Raw genomic sequence first — 25023 nt, forward strand, 5'->3', positions numbered from 1 at the left:
GAATGTCATCATCCTTTACTGTATCGCTGTTAATATTCGTAATAAATCCTAATAAGGTTTAAAATTAACACAGTTGTATTTTCGATTGTCCAGATTACTTGAAAATAGCTGCCTGTGGTACCTAAAATTAGTTGTGGTGTCGTTTGACAGGTTAACGTAAGCTCACCTAGCCTGTTGGCTAGCTACCGTTTGACTCACATGCGTGTATTATTTTAACAGTCAAACATCAGTTGTCATAATTTATATGCCGTAACTTGCTAGTCATCAATCCGCTACTCGACTTCAGGTGAGTGCGTCTGTTATTCAGTTTCTGTGGTCTCATGAAACAGCTGTAATCGTTCACATTTCTGTACTATTTGTAACTTAAAACGTGGTAGTACTTTGTGGAGTTCTAATGCAATGTGTGCTGTGTAATAGTCAACGTTGTCGGTTGATCACTTACTATACTAAGAGCATAGTATCACCCTAGTTACACTACGAACAGATTGATTGCCACAGCTACCTGGTTGAATTCTAGGGAGGTAACGCTAACTGATAGGGCTTTCATAGGCTTACAGGTTATCGGTGACTTGATCTTGTGTGTTTTAAAATTCGTTTACCCTGACAGCTGGTTTTGCGATACATATAGATAATTATTCCCTCTCTCTACCAATGTTTCGGTTTTAACGAAGTGGAAAGCGCACTGTGCAGTCATTTCAACCTTGACTTCGTCGTACGTCTGATTAGCCGTTAAATGAAACAGGCAGCTGTAACATGTTTTGCTCCGTCCTGTTTGCAGGTGCCTGAGATGGAGCTTCAGGCTGTATTGATGGCCGCCGGTGGTGGATCCCGTATGATGGATCTTACCTACAACACCCCAAAACCTCTGCTACCTGTTGGAAACAAACCTCTCATCTGGTATCCTCTGAACCTTCTTGAGCGAGTGGGTTTTGAAGGTAATACGACAAAATGTTCAGCGAGGTCTTTATGAAAGAGGAATCATCAAATGAAACATAAACCCTGATATGTACCCGTCCGTCTGTCAAATCCACCCGTTCAAAACCATGAATCTAATCTAATCTATGACGTTGTGCTTATTTGTTTGTTTGTTTGTCACCGTAATGTCGTCTCGGCAGTTTTTAGCTCAATCATTGTGACGTGCATTAGAAAGATTTGTTGAAATTCCTATATAAGACAAAGTTAAGTTTTGAAATAAGATGAAGTTCTTTCGGTAGCCAACTCCCAATCTGAGAGCATTTCCACCCAAATCAGCCTATGGTTTCTGATTGGTTTGCTTCCCTCTGCATACACTAATTCTGTACAATAGGGGTTTTCAAATCCTGTCCTGGAGTACTGAAATCCTGCTGGTTTTGAGCAAGGTTATTATGTAAAAGGAGATTTACAAGTGTGTGTCTGCTCTTTTAACTAAAGAGAGATTTCAGTGCATAGTTTATATGAAAACTAACAGCACTACAGAATTGAGTTTGGCACCTTTTCAATGTAACACCTCTGAAGAGAGATTTTGTGTATTTGTTAACAAGTGCAAGTACGATCTAGAACTTATTTATATTGAGTATACAAATGTTTCTTAATCATGCATGTCCTGTGAGTCTAAAAGTTCATCTTTTTTATTTTTTTATTTGTTTTTATTACACAGAGATACATGAATATACACATACATACAGGTTATAGAATTTAAACACAACTTAGTCCTGTATTTGAAAGTGCAAGTTATATGAATATTGTGTGGGCATAGATCCTGAAACAAAGGTCTTGAGATGCCATTAGACAGCTTTAAGGACACCCCAGACTGCCATTATTTTAACTCCCATCGTTTCAACCGTTTCCTTCTAATAAATCAGGAGGAATATTTAAAGTTACATGGCTAAGTGCTTTATGTCTCTATAAAGTGTGCAAGGCCGGTTTGCGTCCTGTGTTGTGACACATAGTTTGAAATAGGACAGCATGCTCCTCCCAGAGATCTGGAAAAGTGGTTTAGAGGGTATACCAGGGTTTGCAGATTCGAGCTTTTAAATCTAGGGTGGGGATGATGGTCTCAGAGAGTGATTTTTTTTTTTTTTTTTAGGGTTGAACGGGGAGGGGGGGGGGGGACGTCAGAATTTGTTTTAAAGGATTTCCCTTTACTCAAGACGTAAACAAATATGTTCACCTTATACGAGCTGTTCACATCTCTAGGTGAATTCAGTTGAGATGTTTTGATAAGCAGAGACCTGTATCGCCATGCAGAGAGTCCATTGCGGGATCCGTGTGTTGGTATATAAGGTGAAAACACAGACTTGATCACTGTGCAGAATTGAATGTGTTAATGACCATGGACCACACCACTCTACCACATGTATCGCTCACTCGAAACCACTTTAGAATCGCATAAAGAATCTTAAGATTTCCACATCACAGTTTATTGTATTTCCTGAAAGGACAAAACACAGCATTATGCAGGATTAAGTATACTTTTAATTTCCATCGTAAATCGATATGGAAAAAAAAAAAAAAAAAAAAGTAAATGGTTCTCTTTGACCCTAGCGCTCTTCAGAGAGCCAACTGAGAAGGCATACCTGAGTACCTGTGTTTAATGCATTAATGGAAATGAAATGTTTATTGTTCACACCTCTAAATTATTGGCTAATCCTGTTGGTCTGGAGCTGTGGTTCTGGCCCCCTGCCTGCCCAGTGGTGAAAACATGCACCTTTATGCATGGCACAGTCTACCCAGTCTACAGCCAGTAAGTCAGTCAGCCAGGCTCTGCAATTAGCTTTTACAAGTCGTAAGCGCAAGCTACAGTAAGTAAGCAACTTTGCAAGAAAATGTTTATGGATTTAAGTGTCATTTTGGGACAACTTTTTTTTTTTTTTTTTAATTTGGTCCCTAGCAGCAGTTCTCGCAGGGTTTTTTAATAAATAACCCCACAAAGACTCGATTGAAAGTAACCCCTTCTAAAAATTTTTCGCGTGACGTTGCTCTTGAAAACTGCTGAAGTAGCTGACTTGCGTGTTTGTCGGCTTAGCCAAGTTTGGCAAATTCCTGTGGGGAAAAAAAAAACCTGTTAGTTTATTTCACATCATCAATCAGAATTATCGTTGTGTTAAGTATGTGAGTACAAAGATTTCAGTTCTATCCTGATTTTCATCTTAGAAACGATTTATTGTCTCACTTACATTGCATGTAATGCAGACTAATAAAGAATAAGACCTAAAAGGTCATTTTCCTTCTATATTTTCCCAGAGAAAGTACAGTGTTTTAAGTGTAGTTTTTTTAAGGGAATATTATTAAGAAGTCAGTTTAAATGAAATGAGACCATCTCAGTGTCACAGAAGTGTGTGAGCACGCCGACTCTTCGGCATGGCTCACCAGCTCTGTTGGTGATATTTTTAACAGGTCGGTTTTTGAGAAATCTTAATCTTCTTCTTTGTCCTCTTTTCATGTGTGCTTTATGGAATCACATCTCCCCACGCAAAAACCTACTCCATTCATGACAAAGGTCTAGGATTAGCATGGTTTTCTATTTGTGTAAGTTGAATTGACCTGAATAGTCGAGTGAAGTCGAGCGGTCTTACAGTTCAGTCGCTTCAAGTTTAATTGCATATTGTTCCTAGATTCACAGAAACCGTGTTTTATTCAAAGCACTCAATACCAGTTCAGCTGTAGTAGTAGTAGTAGACCGAAACTGAACGTGTTGTGTTCCCTTATAAACCTCATTGGTTTTAAATTAATTAAGGGTTTCTGGTCCCTCACAGAGGTCTTTGTGATCACCACTAAAGAGGTGCAGAAGGCACTGACAGACCTGAAAGTCAAGCTGGATGTGAAGATGAAGCTGGACGTGGTGATCATCCCAGAGGACGCTGATATGGGTACAGCTGAAGCCCTCAGACACTACCAGCAGAAGTTCAAGGTGAGTGGAGCTCAGCGCAAGGTACTGTGTCACAAAAATTCAGGAGTTAAGCTAAAGTTCACCCCAGGATATTTCCATATTTCCATCTCTCTCTCTCTCTCTCTCTCTCTCTCTCTCTCTCTCGCTCATATATATATATATATTCAGTCTGTGTGTCCTGAATCAGTGGGAGTGATGTGACCCTGAATGTAAACTGTGTGGGAAGGTGTGACACAGAACGATCACATGCACAAGGTGTTCTCGAACCCTGTTGGTATGTTTATGCCACACATACTGAGAGGGCTGAAAAAGAGTGATGACAAGCTGCTATTGATTGTGCGGCATCGTTTTGCGTGTGTTTGGATGTGTGAATGCGTGCACAAGCACGCTTCTGTAGAAACCCTGTGCGTGCGTGCGTGCGTGCGTGTGCAGCTAGGCGCAGAAGTCAGGGGGTCGGGATACGGTCGGCTGCGGGGTGAGCGGTAAACCACCGATTTTTTTTTTTTCCTGTTCCAAGCCTGATGCAACACATTGCTTCATTTCACCTACTGCAAACTCGGTACCCGTAGTCACCCTCCGGCACACTCTCTAAACACATGATGTCAGAATCCACCGCTGTCCTGGAAACAGAGGGTAGACGGAGACCCCCCATGCACTCCCCTCCTGCCCCCCCCCCCCCCCCCCCCCCCAAAAAAGAAAAACCCCACAGCATTCAGGACACATATGAGGAGCATTTTGTAAGACAGACGTGATATCCTTTTTTTTTTCTTCTTTTTCTTTTTCTTTTGAGTGCGTCTCAGATTTTTGGGTGAAATGGCAGGATATCACATGTGCGTGTGTTTGCTTCTCTCGTATTACGGGCAAATTACAACCTTATGGCATGAACATAACAACCAATTCATCAACTGTGATGTAGCGTACGTATGCGTTATTTTTATTTCACATATGCACGCAGCACATTCTCCTTCACGTTCTCCGCTGCACATAGAAATACCATCGATAACCTGAAAATATGAGTGAGAGAGAGAGAGAGACAGAGAGAGAGAGAGAGAAAAGGTGTACGTTAAAAGCATGTGTGAGTACACATCAGAGTGGATTAACTCCACCATGATAAATACGACTGGAAAGAGAATGTTCTGGAAGAGGACTTGCTCTAGCACGCTAGCCGTTCAGATGCATTTATTTCTAATCCCGGCAGAGAAATGAGAGATTAACAGCATTGAGTTGCAGAGCCTTCCAGTGCACGAAACAGCCTGCTACGTGTTGAGAGATGGAACCTGGCAATAGGGGTTTCAAATCCCCCGTTTATTGTGTAAGCCCAAACACACACAGTCTGCTCCCCTAGCCTCTCCCCTAGCTTTAGCAAATAACACACACATAATAGAGGCATCTGACAAAGTGCTCAGCTCTTAAAGCTTTCTTTCATTAGCCCATGTATGGCTTCATACTATTGGGCTGAGTCAGGGTTTGTGTTGAGGTGTGCTAATCTTGCGCTATGCAATGTTTAACTAGGTTTTACTGTAATAGGGTTTTTTGGTTCAGTAAGAAGTTTTGAGGTCGTATGTACGGTACGCTTTCTGTATCCTCCTTGACATGTTCTTTGTGTTTTTGTGTGTGTGTTTTTAAATTTATCTGTGAAACAGCGCAAGGTTCATTATGAATCCCTATTTGAAAGCCTTCAGGTTTTGAAAAGAGGTTGAATTCAGGGTAAGGAGTGTCTTTCTGATGTGTTTGGTTTGAAACTGACAGACAGATGCCTATCATCTGTTGGAGGGGTGGGGGGGGGGGGGGTTGATTGAAAAGTTAAAGTGTCCCTGTGGTCGTTGTTAAGCAAGTCCACTCCCTCACGCAATGACAGAGCGATAGCATGTGTTAACGGAGCAGCGGGAGCTCCCAGACCTTCCTGTCTGATAACGGGAGCGGCATGTCCTCTTCCTTTCTTTTCTCCCAGGTTTCTCGCTCTTCCTGTCTTTCTTCTCGTCCCATCTTCGCTCTCCTCCTTCTCCCCTCCCTTGTCGCTCTCCTCCTGGGTGGTCTCACCTGGCGGAGTCGAACGGGTGGGGGGCAGTCAGGCAGAACCACAGCAGTCTGTGGGTGGCCTGACCTCACCCTGGCCGCCAGCGCAGCGTGGAGCAGAGCCTGCTGCTGAAAGGACCGGCTCTGGGGCTGCAGCTGACATCCGCTCCGGTGTCACAGCGACCAGGACAGGCCAACCAGGCCCACACAGAGCCTGCCTGCGTCCCATCAGCCCGGGGCTACGACACCGGACCGCCGGCGTCAGGGCTAAAGCATTCAGCCACTTGTTGGGTCTTTTCAAAAATAGAACTGAAGCCATGAGCTATGGTAACTGTTCACAGATACAGTGACAGATCGATTTACTCTCGAGTGTGTGGGGCCGCATTAGTTGCATATTTCTGAGCTGTACGTAAATGGGAACCGTTCGGGGTTTGAGTGTTAGATGCTGGGGGGAATATATGAATATTGAAAGGCTTTCTCTTAGCCTTAGGCGTGCAGTTCCTGGTTTAGGCGCCGTCTCACAATCACACACATTGTCCCACAGGCAGAATTCACGCTTTCGCACTCTGTTGCCGAGGGACCATGGGAAAGCCCTGTTCTCCTGGGCAGTCGTGTCAGCCTGTGCCCCTGTCATTGTTTGTCGGTGGTCACGGATGGTCAGGTATCTGTGAACTTAAAGTTACCGTCCAATGCATAACACTCCATTCCAAGCGTGTTATGTCGTTCGACGCTGTTTCGCAACTCGTGCGTGCGTGTGTGTGTGTGTGAAACAATGCTGTTACTTCAGCGGAAATGAGTACAAGATTCTCTCACTTGAACCACCACATGTGGGCTAAACTTGGGAGAATACACAAGAACTGACCAATGTCAGGCAAAACTGAGAATATGGTTCTGAAAATGCATGTCTTTTTTTTCCCTTTTTCTTCTTCTTTCTTCTTCTTTTTTTTTAAATTTTGTTTTTGTTGGCTTCTACTGAATTTTGAGTTTCTTTTTTTTCCCCAAATAAAAAAATAACTCATTCTTCAGAGACAATTTGCATACGTACGCGTGTGCTTTTCTGTTCAGAGAAATGTGTAGTTTATTGAAAGTCTTCAGTGACTTCACCGTAAGCCATACATTGTTATAGTTTTTTTTTTTCTGCTCTCCGTATGTCTTAATAAGCGCTGTGATCTCAGCCCCTGACGGGAAGAGCGCGGCAGGAGTCACTGCTGTGTGTCTGTGGTAGCAGACCCAGTTCAGTGTGACTACATGGGGGCCCTTTTCCTCCTGTTATCTGTTGTCTACGTGTGGGATGTGGATGCCCTGCGTGGAGCAGAGAGGAGACGAAGCGTCACGCCAGGGCCTCTCCTCGGGCCTCCCCCAATGAGGCATGCAGCTCCTCCAGCGCCAGGCACGCTTTTACGGGCCCATTCCCTGCTCCTGCACTCCCGCCTGTTTATTTATCCACAGACCCAAGATGGGCAGACCAGATGGGAACCAGACAACTCAAACAGAAACAATGGCAAACGCGAGCAAGGATTTATCGCCGGGTTCCCTTCCATGCCTCGGCACACACACACGCACACACACTCTACGTGAGGCGAGCAGTCAGGAGAGTGCAGTGTTTACAGAGGTGGTTAGCATCCCCTCCTCACTCTCCCCTTGTGTCTCTCTCTCTCTCTCTCTCCCTCACGTCAGCTGTGCTATCGTGTTATAAACCCAGGTTTTGTTGTGACTGTCGTTAAGAAAAATACGCTCTCTCTCACTCTCTCTCTCTCTCACACACACTCTTCATGCGCTGAAGAGTCTTTATGGAGCGTCGGAGCAGGCCCCGTGTTTTCATGCGTGTGTGCACAGCAAGATGGTGCTCGGGCCTGGGAACCATCTTGTGTGAATGTCTTAATGTATACCATACAAAGCTGAGGGAAATGAAGCCTGCAGCTACAGAGAAAGACAGAGAGAGAGAGAGAGAGAGAGAGAGAAACAGACATCCTGCAGGTCTGTGTTTAGGGAACTCTTAAATAGTTCTAATCAATCTAAACGCCTTCAATCAGACACCTCAGCAAGAAGTCCGCTGGAAAAAAATCCCGCTCTTCTCGGGACCCGTGTCTGTAAATCTAAAAAAAAAAAAAAAAAAAAAAGAAGAAGACAAAAGGCCTTTGTTACTTTTCTCTTCTTTTCACATCATGAACTAGTATTCTCGACGGAGCTTCTGTCGTGACAATGTGAAAAGTATTTCGTTGTATTAGTCTCCGAGTAAACAGACATTTTTTTTAAAAAATGTGTGTTTGTTTTCTCCAATTCAGATTCTTGTTTTCCTACTTTCATTTATGGAATTTCTCTTTCCCTCTGCCCCAGCGCAGCCTCCTCTGATCTTCTGATTTTGCTTTTAATAGTTTACAGTTTAGTTTAGTTTAACCTGGTGAATTCAGTCAGAAAGTCTCAGTGGAAGTGCCTGGTAATCAATCTCTGCTAAATGCTGTTTCGTTGTTTTGTTGTTCTGCAGTTCTGTGGTTTCACCCCGGGGTAGGATGCGATGTTACTGCTTGACGTGAAACCCGATTTGCCGATTGTGAATCACAAACGTGCGTGCGATGTTTGTTTCGTTCCCTGCAGACGGACATCTTGGTGGTGAGTTGCGACCTGATCACCGACGTGGCTCTCCACGAGGTGGTGGATCTGTTCCGTGCCCACAATGCCACTCTGGCCATGCTCATGAGCAAAGTCCACGAATTCACGGAGACTGTCCCCGGACAGAAGGGCAAGAAGAAAGCAGGTACCCTGTCATCATTAAATCAACCAAAATGAAATCCAATAGTCCAGTGTTCCTTATAAACGTCCTTAGAGAGATCTGTGGGTATGTTCATACATTTTTGTCTGTGTAACGTACTTGCCTGTCTATGAATCTCGTTTTTTTTGGGGGTTTTTTTAACATTAGGGGAGCAGAGGGACTTTGTTGGAGTGGACGGTACAGGAAAAAGACTGCTCTTCATGGCCAACGAGGCCGACCTGGAAGAGGGCCTTGTCATGAGGAAGTCCATTATGCAAAAGTGAGTCATTATCACATCTGATAGTTTTTCCATCTTTTTTTTTTTTTTTTTTTTTTTTGTATTTGTTCTGGAACGAGAGAGCGAATCCACCTGCGCCGCGTTACGGAAACTCTGGCTGCCGTAGATCTCGGCGCTAATAGGTCGCACGCGGCAGCGTTGAGCGGTTCGATTAGGCCCGGAGGACTTTTACACGACCGTGTTTTTCCCTTTCAGACTCGATTTCCTCCCAGGGTTGCAGAGGAGCATTATCGGGGGCTCGCGGCTTTGGCGGCGCCTGTGGCCTCAGAAAGGGGTTGGGGTGGGGGAGCAGAGTGCTGCCTGTACAGAACAATGGTGGCTGTGCATCTCTTTGACCCTTAAGCTTTGTGTGGGATTGCTAATAAAAAAAAGTCAGGGCTACCCTAGTCTAGAGAGTTAACGCCGCGTCAGTGAGATCTGCTGCTGCTGTCCCTATACCGCTGCTCCCTTAAATCTCTCTCTATCTCGCTGTTTTCACCATACTTGTACCTCATTATTGGCTTCTTTTAGGGTTTCTGAGATAAGCTAAACACTTTCTGATTTCATGTTCTTTGAAATGTTTTTTTTTTCCACATTTTATCCCCCCCCCCACCCCCAATTCGTGAATATTCATGAGGCCTAACTGTCATTGCCGTCTCGCCATACCATAATTTGCGTCGCTACGTTTTCATGTTTTTTTGTTTGATGCTTTTACCGGGGGGGGAAACTCCTCAAGCTGTCAGCAAACAAGATTTGAGTTTGGCTCCTAGGGGCCAGGGTCGTGTTGTGTCTGGCCCCCGGGGCTTTTGGAGCCGGTCTCCGGGAGCTGGCACAGGGCTTTGTGAGCGGGTATGTCAGGAGCTCGTAAATCCTTCAGGGAGCCTTAGCCACTGTAAATCCTGTCCAATAAGAGAGCAGCTAGAGCAGCTGTTAGCATACGAGCCCTTAGCGAAGAGAATGCACGCATGCACGCGGTCATACGATCATCTGCGTGCGCACGCACGCACACACACACACACACACAAACACCCACGCACACACACCCACGCTCGCTCGCTCGCTCACTCTCATGGAGCACTTTGTCTCACCAAAAGAACTAATACTAGCAGTGACAGATGTACATGCATTGAAGTATGTTGCCTGAGGGTATAGAATCCTAAAAAACAAACAAACAAACAAACAAACAAAAGACTCGGTGGCAGAAAAAATTCTTTTGTGACATTCATGCAACGCATACGTCATTGTCCGACAACCTTACATATAAATGTTAAACACGAAACACCTCTGAGCCGTGCAAGATGTAATGACCTGTTAGCCAAACGTGTCGGTCTTTAAAGACCCCCCCCCCCCCCCCCCCTTAAGAAACTCCATGAATTTGGCTTAGGTTTTGAGCGATACACACACTGTGGCACTGGCTCTTCTCTGTTCCTCTTAAATCCTTTCCTGCCTGTTAACTCTTAAACTTTTGACACTGGTCCCAAAACAGGCTCTATTTTTTTGAGAGCGTGCCGGCCTGTTTCTAGGCACAGGAAGTTTGAAGACGGAGTGAGTAGTCTACAGACCTCTGAAGAGTACCTCTGTTCCTGGACTGTTTGTCTAAGCTGTCTCCGCAGCCCGTGCGGCTCTGACTGTGGATTTAAACAGCCGGGGGGGGGCGTCCGACGGAACCCGGGCCCCTCTCGCATGCCACCGTCTCCTGTCATCCTCAGCATAACCTTTGTGTCCAACCTCTCTCCTCCTGCTTGCTGCCGTTTTGGTTTTTGGAGTTTTTTGCGTTTTTGTGGATGGGGTTTTTTTTTTTTGTTTTTGTTTTTTTTTTTTTGCGCATGTGTGCGTGTCTGTGTCAATGTGTGTTTTCTTTCCTTAACGACTTGCAGTTATTGTGTGTGAACATTTTATGATGTCTTCCCTGGATCTTTTCCTCCCCGTCTCTGTTAACAATACGGGCTGAACTCTCACAGCATAGGAACTGAAGAGACTGAAAGGATTGTTTGATTCTTTATAGAAGCAAAATACAAGGTCTCTCTGTCTCTGTCTCTCTTTTACTCTCTCTCTCTCTCTTCCTCTCTCGCTCTCTCTCTCTTTCTCTCTCTCTGTCTCTCTCAGGCCCTGTGTCCAGAATCTTCTCTTGTCTCAGAGCTCGGTGGTCTTGGTCTTGCCAGTAAATGTGTGGGATCTCGTTCCCTGCTCTTTATTTCCATGTGCTAAGCTGAGAGAGGCTGAGAGCACATGTGATGTTAATTGACCCCTGAATTGATTTTACACTCTGAAAATCTCCTACAGATTCCTCTCACATACACCCTTGCTCCTTTTTCCACTTCAAATTGGGGACAGGTGAAGAGGTTTGCCCTTCACTCCCAGCTACAACCCCGGTTCACCGTGTGTGTGTGTGTGTGTGTGTGTGTGTGTGTGTACGTACGTGTCTGTCTTTGTGTCTTTGTCACACACACACACAAAGAAACTTGAAGGAGCAGTAAAGGTTTCACAGATGGCGGAAAAAAAAAAGAAAAAGAGAACAGGCATGTCAGCGTAAGCTGTTGAGTCTCATTGAGTTTTATCAAGCTCGCGCCTCAAACTTAACTTTTTCTACCAAAAAAAAGAAAAAAAAAGAACAGGGATGTTTCGAGGGAAGGTGCAAGCCATATGTGACACATTGAAACTTAAAAAAAAAATCACCCCTTTACTAACCCTGAATTTTTCTTTTTTTTAATTTGTCCTGTATCCCTCGCCACCACCAGATATTTGCCGTGTAGGTCAGACCAGTGATTGGAGGACAAAGACGGGACTCTTCATCGAGGAGTAAAGCCAGTCAGTGATAGCCTTGAGTAAATTTGCCGGAGCTCCGTGTGGACACAGACGGCGCGCTGGGACGTCTGAGGGAGCCGCGCGTCGTGCTAATCGTGATCTCACTTTACTGCGATGCGGAGAGAAGGGTGGGGGGGGGTGGAAGGGTGGGGGGGAGTGGAGGAAGAAGCGAGGGTTTAGTCACTGGGTGTTTGCTGAGGTTTTCAGTTGTAAGTCATTAAAACTATTAGGGTGAGTCACACAGCCAAGCCCGGGGGCCTGTGCTTAAATTTTTGACGTAGCTGTCAGCTCGGACACGACGAGAGAGCTGCCGGGGGGGAAAAAGTAATGAATTTGGACAAATGACTCATTAAGCTAATCCATTACACATCTGTTATTACTCTTTTATCACATTATTAGACAGAGTAGGAAAACAAGACATGATCAGTTATTGTTTTATGAGCTAACTGATTATAGCGTAGGCAGTATTCTTTTTTTTTTTTTTTTCCCTGCACAGTTGTATCCTTCGTTTGATTTTCTTTTTTTTTCCCATTAGTCTAGCTGATATTTCATGCACTGAAGGAGATAAGCTGACAGCGGGATGTGCGCGTGTGCGCGTGTGTGCGTGTGTGTGTGTGTGTGTGTGTGTAGCCTCCGTTCCTTAAGCAGCACCTGTTACTATAGGTCTGAATTCAGCTGCCCCCTTTCCCTCCTTAACCCCCCAAACCCCTCCTGGCCTTCTCCCAACAAGCCAGTGTCCACCTCATCTCTCTTTAACTCACTCACTCACTGACGCACTGACTCACTGGCTTTCCTGACCACAGGTGCCAAACCACAGTGTCAGATGTTGGGTGTTCCCATAAATCTGCGTGTTGTGTGTGTGTGTGTGTGTGTGTGTGTGTTGTTTTTTTTTCTCTTATGCGCTACTCTCTTCTTGGCTTTTAGCCTGTATCAGAGCCAGTCAGCACATACAGTAACCTGTTGACTTTAGTCAAGCATGTCTGTGTGTGTGTGTCTGTGAGGGTGTGTGTGTGTGTGTGTGTGTGTGTGTCTGTGCGTGCATGTGAGTATGTGTGTGGGAGAGCACATTGGAGCCATATGTGGACAGCATTATTCCCCTGTGTCTGTACACATCCCTGCTTTTCAGGAATTCTCACTGAGGCCCCTCACTGCTGCTTAATGGAACAACTCAATGTCATCAGAATTTACCTTCTCTTCTGTGTGCTCCTACATCTCACACACACACACACACACACACTCTCTCTCTCTCTTATTTACACACACGCACGCTCTTTCTCTCTTTCACACTCCTACACACACACACACACACACACACCTCTTCCCTGGCACCTCAATTTATTTGTCCTGGTGTCTGTTTTTTAGGCCTTTGTGAGTAAACACTCATTTAGTCATTTTCAGGTGGTGTTTCTCAGCAGCGCACTAGAGAAGGGAGTGCTCGTGTATATATATATATATATATATATATATATATATATATATATATTAAGTAAAAAAAAAAACTCTGGAGATGAGATGGTTTTCTTATGCTCTCGCTTCATAAATGTCAGTGTAAGTGGAGAGAGAGAGAGGGCCCCATGTTCACATATACACCAGACTACCCTGTGCCCCCCCCTCCCCCCCCACCCCCCGGGTGTCCCACGCCACTGCATGACCAGACAGCTCTTAGTCTTTTACATACTTGGATATGTGTTGTTGGGTTTTTTTTAATAAATGGGTAGAAGATGACTTGCCAGATTTCTTTCCAGGCGTGATAATTTGGTAATCTCTGCCTCTTTTGCCTCATTTAAACTAGCATAACAGTTTTCGCATTCTGCGTTGTACCTGTCTGTCTGCGCCAACTTTACTGCGTGTGTCTCTCTCCCTCTCTCTCTTTGTTTGTCTCTGACAGTGAGACTTCCCTTCCCATGGCCAGTCTGGTTTGTCTCCTGCTACACCTCAGACACTACCCCCCCCCCCCCCCCCCTCCCCCAGCCTCTGTCTGTGGATGAGTTAGCACTGCCTCTGGGCAGCCATTTTGCGGGGCTCTGAGGAGGGTTTTTTTTTTTTTTTTTTTTTCTTTTGGAGAATATTGTCATGTCAGTGACAGGTTGTGTCATGTCAGTGACAGGTTGTAAAAGAATTTTGGTGGGGTAGGGCTGGGGGGTGGGGGAAGGGGGGTCTTAATGGTCTTGGCATTTGAGCAGTCGGTAGCAGCACCAACAGCAGCTGCAGGCGGGACGGAGTCGCTGCAGCATGTGTGATGTGGATGGAACGCGTGTGGCTGCTCTGTGGTTGGGGACAATACACAGATGCAGCCGCGTTCTCTTTCATGTCACTTCCCTGGGTTGTTTTTTTTTTTCTTTTCCATATGTCCCTGTATAGTTCCTTAAAGAGGCCAATTAGACAGAGGGATGGAGTTGAGTAAATGAAAGACCGTGTAACGCAAAGTCTGGTCCAGCTGTTTTAATTACGCTCCCATCTGTCTAAATACAGGGAGAATAAAGCATATCTAAATAAAGTGCCATAAAGTCTTTTAGGGTTTTGTTGTCAAGCTTTTTATTCTCTCTGGTTGTGCGCCTTTGGACGCTGTTCTTTATTTACATTGTTACGACACGAACACGGCTTGTTTTCTTTTTTGTTTTTTTGTTTTTTTCTGGAATTTTTTTATTGTTATTTTTGAAATATGTGCGCTAAGTTGACTGAAGCGGTTTTTGTTTTGATGTGTTAACTGCCACTCACTCGTCTCTCCCCCTCTCTCTCTCTCTCTCCCCCCCTCCATCTCTCTCTCTCTCTCTCTCTCTCTCTCTCTCTCTCTCTCTCTCTCCCCCTCCATCTCTCTCTTCCTCTCTCTCTCTCTCCCCCTCCATCTCTCACAGACATCCTCGGATGCACATTAAAACAGGCCTGTTGGATGCCCACCTGTACTGCCTAAAGAAATCTGTGGTTGATTTTTTAGTCGACAACAAGTAAGTCTGGGGGATTTCCCAAGCTCATGATAGCTGTCACATATCTCTTGATTTTTATCTGTTGAAATTTTGCAACAAAGCACCTACGCGCGCAAAAATGAGGATCTCGTGGAATGGAAAGGAGGAGAGAAAAAAAAAGAGAAAGGAAATGCCTTTGGCATATTGAAACGCAGTTTTAATCACACAATTACGTTATATGATGTGTTTGTATGTGTGTAGTGTGTGACTTTGAGCTCGGAAGGTGTTAATTTGTTTCACACCGTGTCACCCGAGAGCTCGACGGTCTTTTAAGCCACTCGTGTGCATTTGTGTCAGAGTTAAAATACATTCAATGCCTAGTTCAGACATCCCTCTTCTACTAAATGGTAACCTTTTCCCCGTAGCTCCCTTCAATTCAGGTAAAAGCGTTCGCTACCAAACCGCAGGCTCCTCGGAACAGACAGTCGTAAAATGGCAATGGGATGCTGTTTGAAGTGTGACTTTAAAGTACCTCAGGATTACTCTTTAGTTTAGTTTGTGTCATCCTCTCTTTACAGTCTTGTTATCTAAAACGAACCACAGAATAAGTGATTAAAATACTGCGAATGATAAGCGGCCACGGTTCCGTTTACGCTTCTTCTTGATTGCTACCAGAGCCGCACGAGACCTCAGCAGTGCCCGCACACGTTTTTTTGGGGGTTTTTTTGTTTTTTTTTTTCTCCTCCCATCTTTAAAAACGCTCCTGTCTCTTTATTCTCCCACTTCCAGCTCGTTCCAGACTGTTCTGTCTTACTCACTCGCTCTTCTAAACCCTTCATTGTCTGGCCTGGTTTTCCCGTGCTGTAGTCACCTAAAATTCCCTTTCCTCTCGTCATTCAACCCAACTGTTTTTTCGGTCTCACAATCTTTTAGCCCTTCCGTGCCCTAATTGTACAGTCATCCATCCGTCCGCTGTCCCCTGCTCCTCAGCTGCCTTTGTTGGGGTGGTATAGCTGGTATTGTGAAGCCTAACAGCCTTCTCAGGGTTGAACAGAACTCACTCTCTCTCTCTCTCTCTCTCTCTCTCTCGCTTTCTTTCTGTCTCACTCATTTTTTTTTTTTTTTTGGAAACCATCGCACCTCTTTGACATTTCAATTCGTTGGCTTTCTGATACAAATATCATTTTGTCTAATCTGACTCAAACCGTAGGCCGAGAGATTCTGAAATTTCGAACCCCTCATATCTCCTCCACTGCGCCCGCACAACCCCCCACCCCCCCCCCCACCCCCCAATCAAAGTTGGTTGACTTTTTTTTTTTTTTTTTAGCCTTTTCTCCTTTTCTTTCAGGTTTTCTTTTTTTTCATCTCTCCCTCCCTCTCCCTCTCTCTCTCTCTCTCTCTCGCTCTTGAAGCCGCTGCAGTTCCATGGTGCACTGAGGGAGAAAAATAGACAGAGTAACTGTTGTTTCTTTCTCTTCATTCAGATGGAAATTCTAATCTTGCTTAAAAGAAAATAAAGCGAGAGAGTGAGGGAGAATAAGGCGAAGAGAGAGAGCGAGAGAGAGAGACGTAGAGTTCGGGGGTGGAGAGGTGGGGTGGGGGGGAATGAGGGGGGTGAGAATCTTAACGGGCTTGCAGGCTTACATGGTGTTTTCAGCCCCTGATTTAACCTGATCCTTTTTACCCTGCAAGGAGACCATGAACTTGGAAATACACAAGAATAAAACGCCCCCCCCCCCCCTCCCCCATTTCTTATCTTCTCCTTTAATGCGGTCTCTTTTTAAGAAAGGTAAAAGCATGTAATAGCACAGGTGGATTATAACCATTAAGATACAAAGTGACACGCCAAATCTGCATATGAATCACGTTTTGGTTTATGTGTTGATTTCTCGTTTGGGATTTTTCATTTGGAAGCATAAGGCTGACTAGCTTTTTTTTTTTTTTCATCACTGTTGTTGTCCTTTTGTTTTGTTTTTCAGGTCCATCACTTCCATTAGAGGAGAGTTAGTGCCGTACTTGGTCCGTAAGCAGTTCTCTAAATCAGCAAACTCGCAGGTGAATACGGAAGATAATGACCAAAACCAGAAGAAAAAAGACGCCAACGCTAACTTGGGTAAATTTTCTAAATTATCTTAACCATATGACGTCGGGTCGTTGTGGTCATTCACCCGGCAGGTAGATTTGAGGAGCCTAAATATTTCAGGGTTTTTTTCTCTTTCTTTCTTTCTTTCTTCCCCCCCCCCCCCCCCCCCCCCCCCCCAAACTTGCCTCAGGAATGTTTTGTGACAGATTTCTTTCTGTTTCTTTCCATTCTTTCTTCTTGCACAAACACACACACACACACACACACTGTCACTCACTCCCTCACACGAATACATACACATTTGGCAGAGATACTCAGCTCTTCAAAAGATGACGACTTGCTGCAGCTGGCCCGAGAGAGATCCTGCTGGAATGATCACCGTGGCGACATGAACGAAGCCTATCATGGCGGCAAGCTGCGCTGTTACGTGCACATCATGGAGGAGGGCATGTGTTACCGCGTCAACACGCTCGCCGCATACATTGAAGCCAATCGTATGGTGAGAGCTATAGAACACAAACGCCGAAAATTTACTGTTGGATTATATCAGAACTGACAGTTAAATTTGAGTGTACTTTGAGTGGGAAGAACATAGTGTGTGGCCTTCATCTGTAGGGTTTCAGACTTTTCTGTACATTACTATACACTACAATTTGATCAGTTGTGTATCTGTGTAGAAATGAAAGGTTCTTGTTCCTCTATATTTAGTGGTGTCATGTTATACTTATATCTCATTTTCCATTTATCTCAGGCCCCAAAGCTGTTTGAGGAACCGCCTGTCCATCCGTCGGCCGACGTGTCGGAGCGCAGCCTGGTGAGTGAGGACGCAGAGCCGAAACCATGTCTGGGCTGTGACGTGTGTGCGGTGGTGGAGACGAGTGTGGGTGTGCGTGTGATGACTGAATAACATGTCTGTCCCGTCGGGATGTGTGTGGTTATGTTGGTGTGTGTGTGTGTGTGTGTGTGTGTGTGTGTGTGTGTGTGCACGCTGACCCTGAGGCTGGACGAAGAGTGTGGTGGTGGTGGTGATGGTGTAGAGGACCATGCTGCAGAGAAAGGCAGAGTCCAGTCACCAGCAGAGGCCCTCAGAGACTCAGATGCTTCTGCTCATCTCTGGAGAACAGAGCCCTGGCCTCCATGCATGAATACTGTCCTCATCATCACCACACAACCATCCAGTTCATGTCCATACTTACAAATACACATGGAGGTTCTGTTAACTGTCTCACCCATTAGTTTACCCTCACTATTCTCTCTCTCTGTAATGCAAGGTATCAGTTATATGACATAACAATCTCAGTTTACTGTCAGTGGTCTACCTCCATTTATATTCTTAAACGCATATCAGTCACGGAAAACTCTAGAAGCTTTTTCTTCTGTATTCTAACTGTGCCATAGTATCTGGATAGCAACGCGCTGCTATGTCGTCTGACAGGTTGGAGGTGACAGTATTATTGGAGCCTCCTGTCGGATATCAGACAAGACGTCCATCAAGCGTTCCACGATCGGAGCGTCGACAGTAGTGAAGGAGAAAGTCAAAATAACCAACTCCATCATCATGAACGGAGTCACAATCGAAGAGGGGTAAGAGAATTCTCCACGTTCTTCTAGCTCCTCTGAGGAATCTAGAAATTTCTATCACACAGTAGAATTTTTCATATTGATACTGTAAACTGAAAATTGATAAATGTTCTGGACGAATATTTAAAGAGAAATTAGCGCAGTGGTTTGAGGAAAAACGAATGCCTTGGTTTCAAACTGGAGGTCACAGCAGTGTTCATGTTGAATTAACTGGATTCATGCGTGGGTTGAAAGGTTTGTGCTTCGACTGAAGACTGAACCCATTGCAGTTTTTTTTTGGAGGGGTCTGGGTGCCTGTGGGCGCTTGGATGGAGGTGGGTGGATTGGGTGGGGTGGGGTGGGGGGGGGGGGGGGGGGCATTGGGGGCATTCTGCTGCTTGTTTTATTGTGTTGAGAAAAAACAGAAACTTATGTTGTCAAACGTCTATGGGTGTTTGCTGACCCTGAACAGGATCCCAGTGCATCCAATAAACAGAAAAGTGATGAATGCCAAAGTGATGATTCTCTAGAAAAAGAAAAAAAAAAGTATGACTTTGGGTTACTCAGTAACTAGAATAATCCGAAAAAAAAAGCGAACGCTGCCTAAGAAACAATGTGTCCAGCTTTGTTCAGTTAAAGTTTCTTTTTTTGTTTTGTGTTGTTTTTGGGGTTTTTTTTTGTTTTTTGGAGGGGTTGTTCTTTTCCCTTCTCAAGCTTTAAACGTTACTGATTAAAAAAAAAACAATCAAACGCAAGTTCTGCCCCCCCTCCTCCTCCTCCGCCTCCCACATTTGGCTGAAATTGAGATTGAAGCTGACTAAATGAAGTTCTTGCCTAGTCTTAAAGATATGGAGGTCGACTTAGATTGTCGGGTATATGAGTGTTCTGAAGTTAAGGAAAAAAAATAAATAAATAAATAGAGTTTGATATATTAAATCCTGGGAAAGAGATTTGGATTTTAACAGTTTCTTCTCCTTAAAAAAAAAAACGAGCCCATAGTCAGCACAGAGACCCTCATGTCTGAGTTCGTACACGCATGAAAGGAGAGGTGAAAGAAAGGAGAAAGAGAGAAGAGAAAAGAACGGCAATTCTTTCACAACATAAAAAATGTAAGAGGGGATTAGCAAATCCGTGGCATGTTAAAGAAAGCACTTGCATTTTTGGGCCCTTTGTTTGCATGTAGGAGTGCTTGTTTACAAAGCGATAGAGGTTTGGGGCAGAGGACGGGGGGGGGGGGGGTGGTTAAGAGGAGTTTTGGTGGGGGTGGGGGTGAGGGGGGGGGGGTCACGCTGAGGAGGAGCACACAGTGTCAGTAATTAGTGGTATTTCAGTGGAGCTTCTTTGGTGGTCTCTCTGTTTAAATCTCCAATCCATGTAATCTCCCATCACGAACCACCAACCCCCCACCCACCAGTCTCTCTCTGTCTCTCTCTCTCTCTGTCTCGCTCTCTCTCTCTCTCTCCCTCAACCAAGTACCTGAATAGAATGGTACTGCCTTGCCTCCAGTGTAAACCTGCTTGTGTCAGCGACCACAGGTTCCAGGCTAGCTAGAGAGAACAGAAAAGCTGTCTCCCCACCTGTCTGACTGTCTGTCTGTCTGTCTGCTTCTTTCTACATCTCCCTCTGTCCCTCACTCTCTTTCTCACACTTCTGGGTTGGTGATCATTCTGTTGCAGCAGCACGTTCCTTCAGCAAAGCAATGGATTGTAGTCTCTTGAAGTAATTTGTCTCATTTTAGGAAGGTAGATAGATGGTTTTACGTTAATTGTCACCATATCAATATCTGAGTTCATTCTTAAAAGCAACGTTTCAGAACTCCCCCCCCCCCCCCCCCCCCCCCCCCACCCCCACACACACACAGACTATCTTTTGTGGTTTACAATTTAATCCTTAGCCAAAACAACCAAGCCTAATGTTGTGGGGTTTTTTTCTTTCTATTCCGAGATTATGCCTCAGATATCTGCTTCATAACATGGAAGGTACAAATAGCAAGACTGTAAAACTGTGTTTCCTCTTGGGCCTTACACACACTCACACACACACACACACACACACACACACACTCCTCACACTTTTAAACTAGCGCAAAAAGAAAAAAAAAATTAACGGCAATGTTTTCTTTGTCATCGACAGGGCCGTTCGCAAGTGCACATCAGACGCTGGTGTTGTTTTTAATATATATGCTAATGCCCTTCTTTAGGAAAATAAGAGTGGGCTGCTCTAAACTCAGAGGTATTATATTTCCTCAGAGAAGAGAGGAGAGGGGAGGGCTGGGGGGGGGGGGGGGAGGGGGGGGGGGGGTGAAGAAAGGACAAGACCCTCAGCTGTGCAATTAGCAGAGACATGAAAGCCAAACAGCCATGGTAAATATGTTTCTGCACCAGAGGAGAGAGAGCAGGAGAGAGAGAGGGAGAGAGCGAGAGAGAGAGAGAGAAAAGTTTGGCTCGGGGAAGTCAAGTAAACACAAAACTGTTCAAATAAAGTTTTATGGTGCCAAAGTGATCCCAGGAAAATATTATTCTTTATATGCTGTAAACAGACAGCAGCTCGGAGACCAGTGCGTGCGTGCGAGCAGGCGTGCGTGCGTGCGTGCGTGTGGGCGAGCACGCGCGCGTGTGTGTGTGTGTGTGTGTGTGTGTGTGTGTGTGTGTGTGTGTGTGTGTGTGTCGGTAGCGCAAGTTCAAAGCCCTTAGCCAGAATGCTGAGCTGTCTCCTTGCACACGTTGACAAACGGCACATTGTGACCGTGTGTCAGCGCTGAGATTTGGGATGGTGTGCTCGTCAAGCAGAGGTGTTCAGGCGTGACTCTCAGCAAGTGTTTTTAACAAAAATGTACCAAAAAAAAAAAAAAAGGTCACAATGAGATTCTTCTTTGCTCTGTAGTTCAGTCACTGTGTGGAGGGTGGAGGTAGAAAAAAAAAAAAAGGCAAAAAAAAAAACCACCTTGTTTCTTGTTCTGTGTATGTGTTCATACGTGCGTGCGAGTTTGTGTGTGAGAGAGTCCGGAAACTTCCGTAGATGTGGCTCTGACAGAGTTTCCTTTTTTCACAGGTGTAACATTCAGGGAAGCGTCATCTGCAGCAACGCCGTTATCGGCCGCGGTGCCGACATCAAGTACTGCCTGGTCGGAAACGGTCAACGCATAGAGCCGGAGGGTGAGTTGATTCTGATCCACAGCGCTGTTTACACAAACACACATGCACACACACACTACACTTTGTTGTCTGCTGGAATGCAGATCTAGTCCAATCTTCGTGTTTGTATTGGTTGGTTCATATACACATACATGTCTGCCTCTTGGAGTCTGTGTGTGTGTGTGTGTGTGTGTGTGTGTGTGTGTGTGTGTGTGTGTGTGTGTGTGTATATGTATGTGTGTATCTGTGTGTATGTTTGTGTGTGAGCCTTGTCTTTTAATCTGTTTTAATAGCGTATTAAAACCTAAGCTTGAGTGTACAACTGAGCTTTTTTTTTTTTTTTTTTTTTAATATTCTTAATCCTCTCAATCTCAGATCACACTGTGAGGTTTGTGTGTGCGTGTGTGTGTTTGTGTGTGACTGGAGACTGTTGTATTCTGGGTGGTCTGCGGCTGGTCTCTAACCTCTCCATCAATGACAGTGCTTAAGAGAGCCCAGAGATGTCCACGGGCTGCCCAGCCTAATTGACTGAACAACAGGGTGTTACTACTCCAGCAACCGCCCACCCCCCCCCTCCCTCCCCATACATTTGCAAAAAAAGCTACATTTCCCTCCACCCACCCGCTCCTTCCACCCCTCGCTTCCCCTCTTTCCCTCTCTCCATCATCACTCCATCTGGGCTTATCAGGGACAGAGTGTGACTGGACCCGATTAGCTGGGCATAACCTCCCAAGACTGCGGCTTATAGAACTGCTCCCAGAAATCCCAAATTACAAGCCAGACCCCTGTACTTCCCCACATGCTCGATCGCGCGCACGCGTACACGCACACGCACACGGACACACACACACACACACACACACACACACGTCGTCCTCAGGCCTCAGTGCCTTTAAGCATGGCAAGAAACCACGATTCAAAGTGCTCCCAGAAAATTCCCGGAGCAGAGGTTAACGTAACCTATTATTTAAAAAGCATTTCTTATAATAAGTGCAATAAATTCCTTCCAATAGCCCAGAGGATGACAACCACTCTCTTGAACTTCAGAAGCCAAAAAAAAAACAACCTAATCTTAATTTGAGAGGGAAAAAAAGATCATTTCATCAAAGTGCCAAGTTGCTGTCTGTTTGTGTGTGTGTGTGTGTGTGTGTGTGTCTCTACCATCCTGAAATGAAAAGCTCTATTTTACCTTTGATCTCATGCAGTAAACTTAAAAGTCCCTCAACTCCTCTGATGGTTTGGGAAATGAATGTTTTTGACTTTTTTTTTTTTTTATCTGATGTTTACCACAGTTCCAACCCACAAACACTCTAAACTGTGTAATGTTTTTTGTTATAAACATTATATTATCGACACCATATGATACATATTAATAACTCACATTAGACATTTCCTGTTTTTTTTTTTTTCCCTCTCTGTGGTTTCGAGATGCAATGTTATTAAGTTTATGATCTTAACCGCAGCAGGCGGCAGGACACTGTCACAGCTGGGCGTCCTGCACTAGTGACCTATTTTACATAGCAGAGAAAAATAATTGGGATATTACTTCGCTCTCTCTCTCTCTCTCTCTGCTTAAGCTCCACTCAGGTGGTCTCATATACTGCTGTCCATCAGATCACACACACTCGTTCTCTGACCACTCTCTCCTGGGCGAGCCTTTACTGTTCACGTTCACTTTGCACCACCTGCTCGCTCGCTCGCTCGCTCGCCCGCCCGCCCGCTCGCTCGCTCGCTCGCCCGCCCGCCCGCCTCCGTGTGGAGGCTGCAGCGCACAGACTGTCATCCCATAAACCAGAAAACAGTTGCTGAGTAAAGAGCAGTGTTCACGCTATCCGACCTAAGAGCTGGAAAAAGCATTACGGTTTATTCCCTGGTCAGACACTGGAGATGAGTGAGTGTGTGTGTGTGTGTGTGTGTGTTTGTGTGTACGAGAGGGAGAGAGAGACCACCCTGTTTGAGAGGGATAGTGGACTGTTGGCCGTGGCGTCAGGTGTTTTTGTGGCTCGCGCAGGTGTTGCTACGCCGACGACACACGCCATTCCTCAGACTGTTGAGACTGTCCATGTTCCGTATCCTTCTCCGTCCAATTCTTTTTCCCTCTCGTTCTCCATCTTGGAAAAGTAAGCGCTCTTCTGGCTTAGCATGGTCTATTTGTCTTCCCCCCCCCCCCAAACTCAGAACGCAAAAACAGTTGCATGTTCGGATTCCTTCACACTAAAATATATCTTTATATGGGACATTTATCACGCTGTCCAAGGTTTAGTTTGGATTAGCTACATTTCTCCAGGAGGATATCGTGCTTCTTTTCTCTGTGTGTGTGTGTGTCTACTTCTCTGACAGATATTTATAAATAGTGGCCTTTGCTATCAGGGAAGCTCCATTTTCTTTGTCAATATTGGAAGAAGAGGAAAACAGTGGTCTGCTCTGGTAGTAAACTTCGTAGTCGTATGTATGGACTTCAAAGTCAATATCTCTCCATCTTTTGTTTAAACATCCCCGCAAAAGATTCATTTAGTCAATTTACAATCGCACTTGTGTGTTAGAGCATTTAAATTGATTGGCCTTGATAAGTTTCCAAGATAGTGTTTGTACTCATGTCAGTCGAGGTTCAATGAGAGTGTGTTTATCCACATTGTTTGGCATGGTTAAGAGAGGTTTTGGGAATGCTGACATGGAGTGATCAGGCGAAAAGGGATCCTAAAGCAACGATGATGCTAATAGGAGTATGTTGGTGATTAAAACTACTCTTGAAACATGACCACGAGTCTTAGTCTTAAATACTTCAGTCATTTTTCTCTGAGATGCCAAAAATATGACAGCTCATTCTGAATGTTCTATCTTTTGTCTTTCAGCTGAAAGAACCAATGAAGTCATCGTTGGAACCGATCAGCTCATGGAGATCTAGAACCTTTGGGGAAACTTATCATGGAACTGAGCAGAGAGAGACCAAAGCAGATGGGAGAACTGGCTCCAATTTGGACACCCTCCAGACGTGATCTTTTTTTTTATATAATGTGTCCAAATAAAAGCGAAATTTATTTATCTCAGACTTCAGTGTATTGAGTCTTTTTGCTGTCTCCTCTGAGTGCACTGTTCTCATTGTCTCTCGTATTCAGTTCTGAAAATCCGCTCAACCCCACAGTTTTACATTAACACACCAAAATACAACTTATCAATAAGCTCTTGATTAAATAAATCAAAATGTGGAAATAAAATATCCAGTTCTACTGCTCCTTCTGAACATGCGGTAAGAAATACAACTCAGAGTCAGAGCTGCACAATTATCTCCAGGTATCTCAGTCAATATATAACAGATTAACAATGGTTCAGTGTTGTACTGAGGGTTCTATATGGTGTGTGGGAGTGCTCTGTCATATCTATCTGGAGCACAATAGCTGCTTCTATAGAATTGCTGTTTGGATGTGGTGTTTGTCCAAAGACTCCCCAACCACCCCCTCTCATGACCACCGGGAGTGGGACTGCGTGCCCTCATGCCGAAAGAAACCGACAACCACAATGGGGTTAAGTTTATTTGTACACAAAAAAAAAAAAAAAATGGAAGGACGGACCACCCAGCAAGTTCCCAACAAGTAACAGCTTCTCTCTTTCTCTTTCTTTCTTTCTCTCT

The 25023-nt window shown here is 44.8% G+C and overlaps 1 protein-coding gene across 1 annotated transcript; it reads left to right on the forward strand.

Annotated features, from left to right (window-relative positions):
• Window positions 1-24409, forward strand: eif2b3 (eukaryotic translation initiation factor 2B, subunit 3 gamma). The gene is made up of 12 exons (XM_030775203.1): window positions 1-286; window positions 779-935; window positions 3735-3889; window positions 8480-8639; window positions 8802-8913; window positions 14571-14660; window positions 16598-16731; window positions 17010-17200; window positions 17453-17515; window positions 18137-18285; window positions 21313-21416; window positions 24248-24409. The coding sequence occupies exons 2-12, from the start codon at window positions 788-790 to the stop codon at window positions 24298-24300; spliced, it is 1359 nt and encodes a 452-aa protein (XP_030631063.1). The 5' UTR covers window positions 1-286; window positions 779-787; the 3' UTR covers window positions 24301-24409.
• Window positions 24410-25023: the final 614 nt, after the last annotated feature.

The sequence above is a fragment of the Chanos chanos genome, chromosome 5 (genome assembly GCF_902362185.1).
Source record: "Chanos chanos chromosome 5, fChaCha1.1, whole genome shotgun sequence".
Taxonomy (NCBI): domain Eukaryota; kingdom Metazoa; phylum Chordata; class Actinopteri; order Gonorynchiformes; family Chanidae; genus Chanos; species Chanos chanos.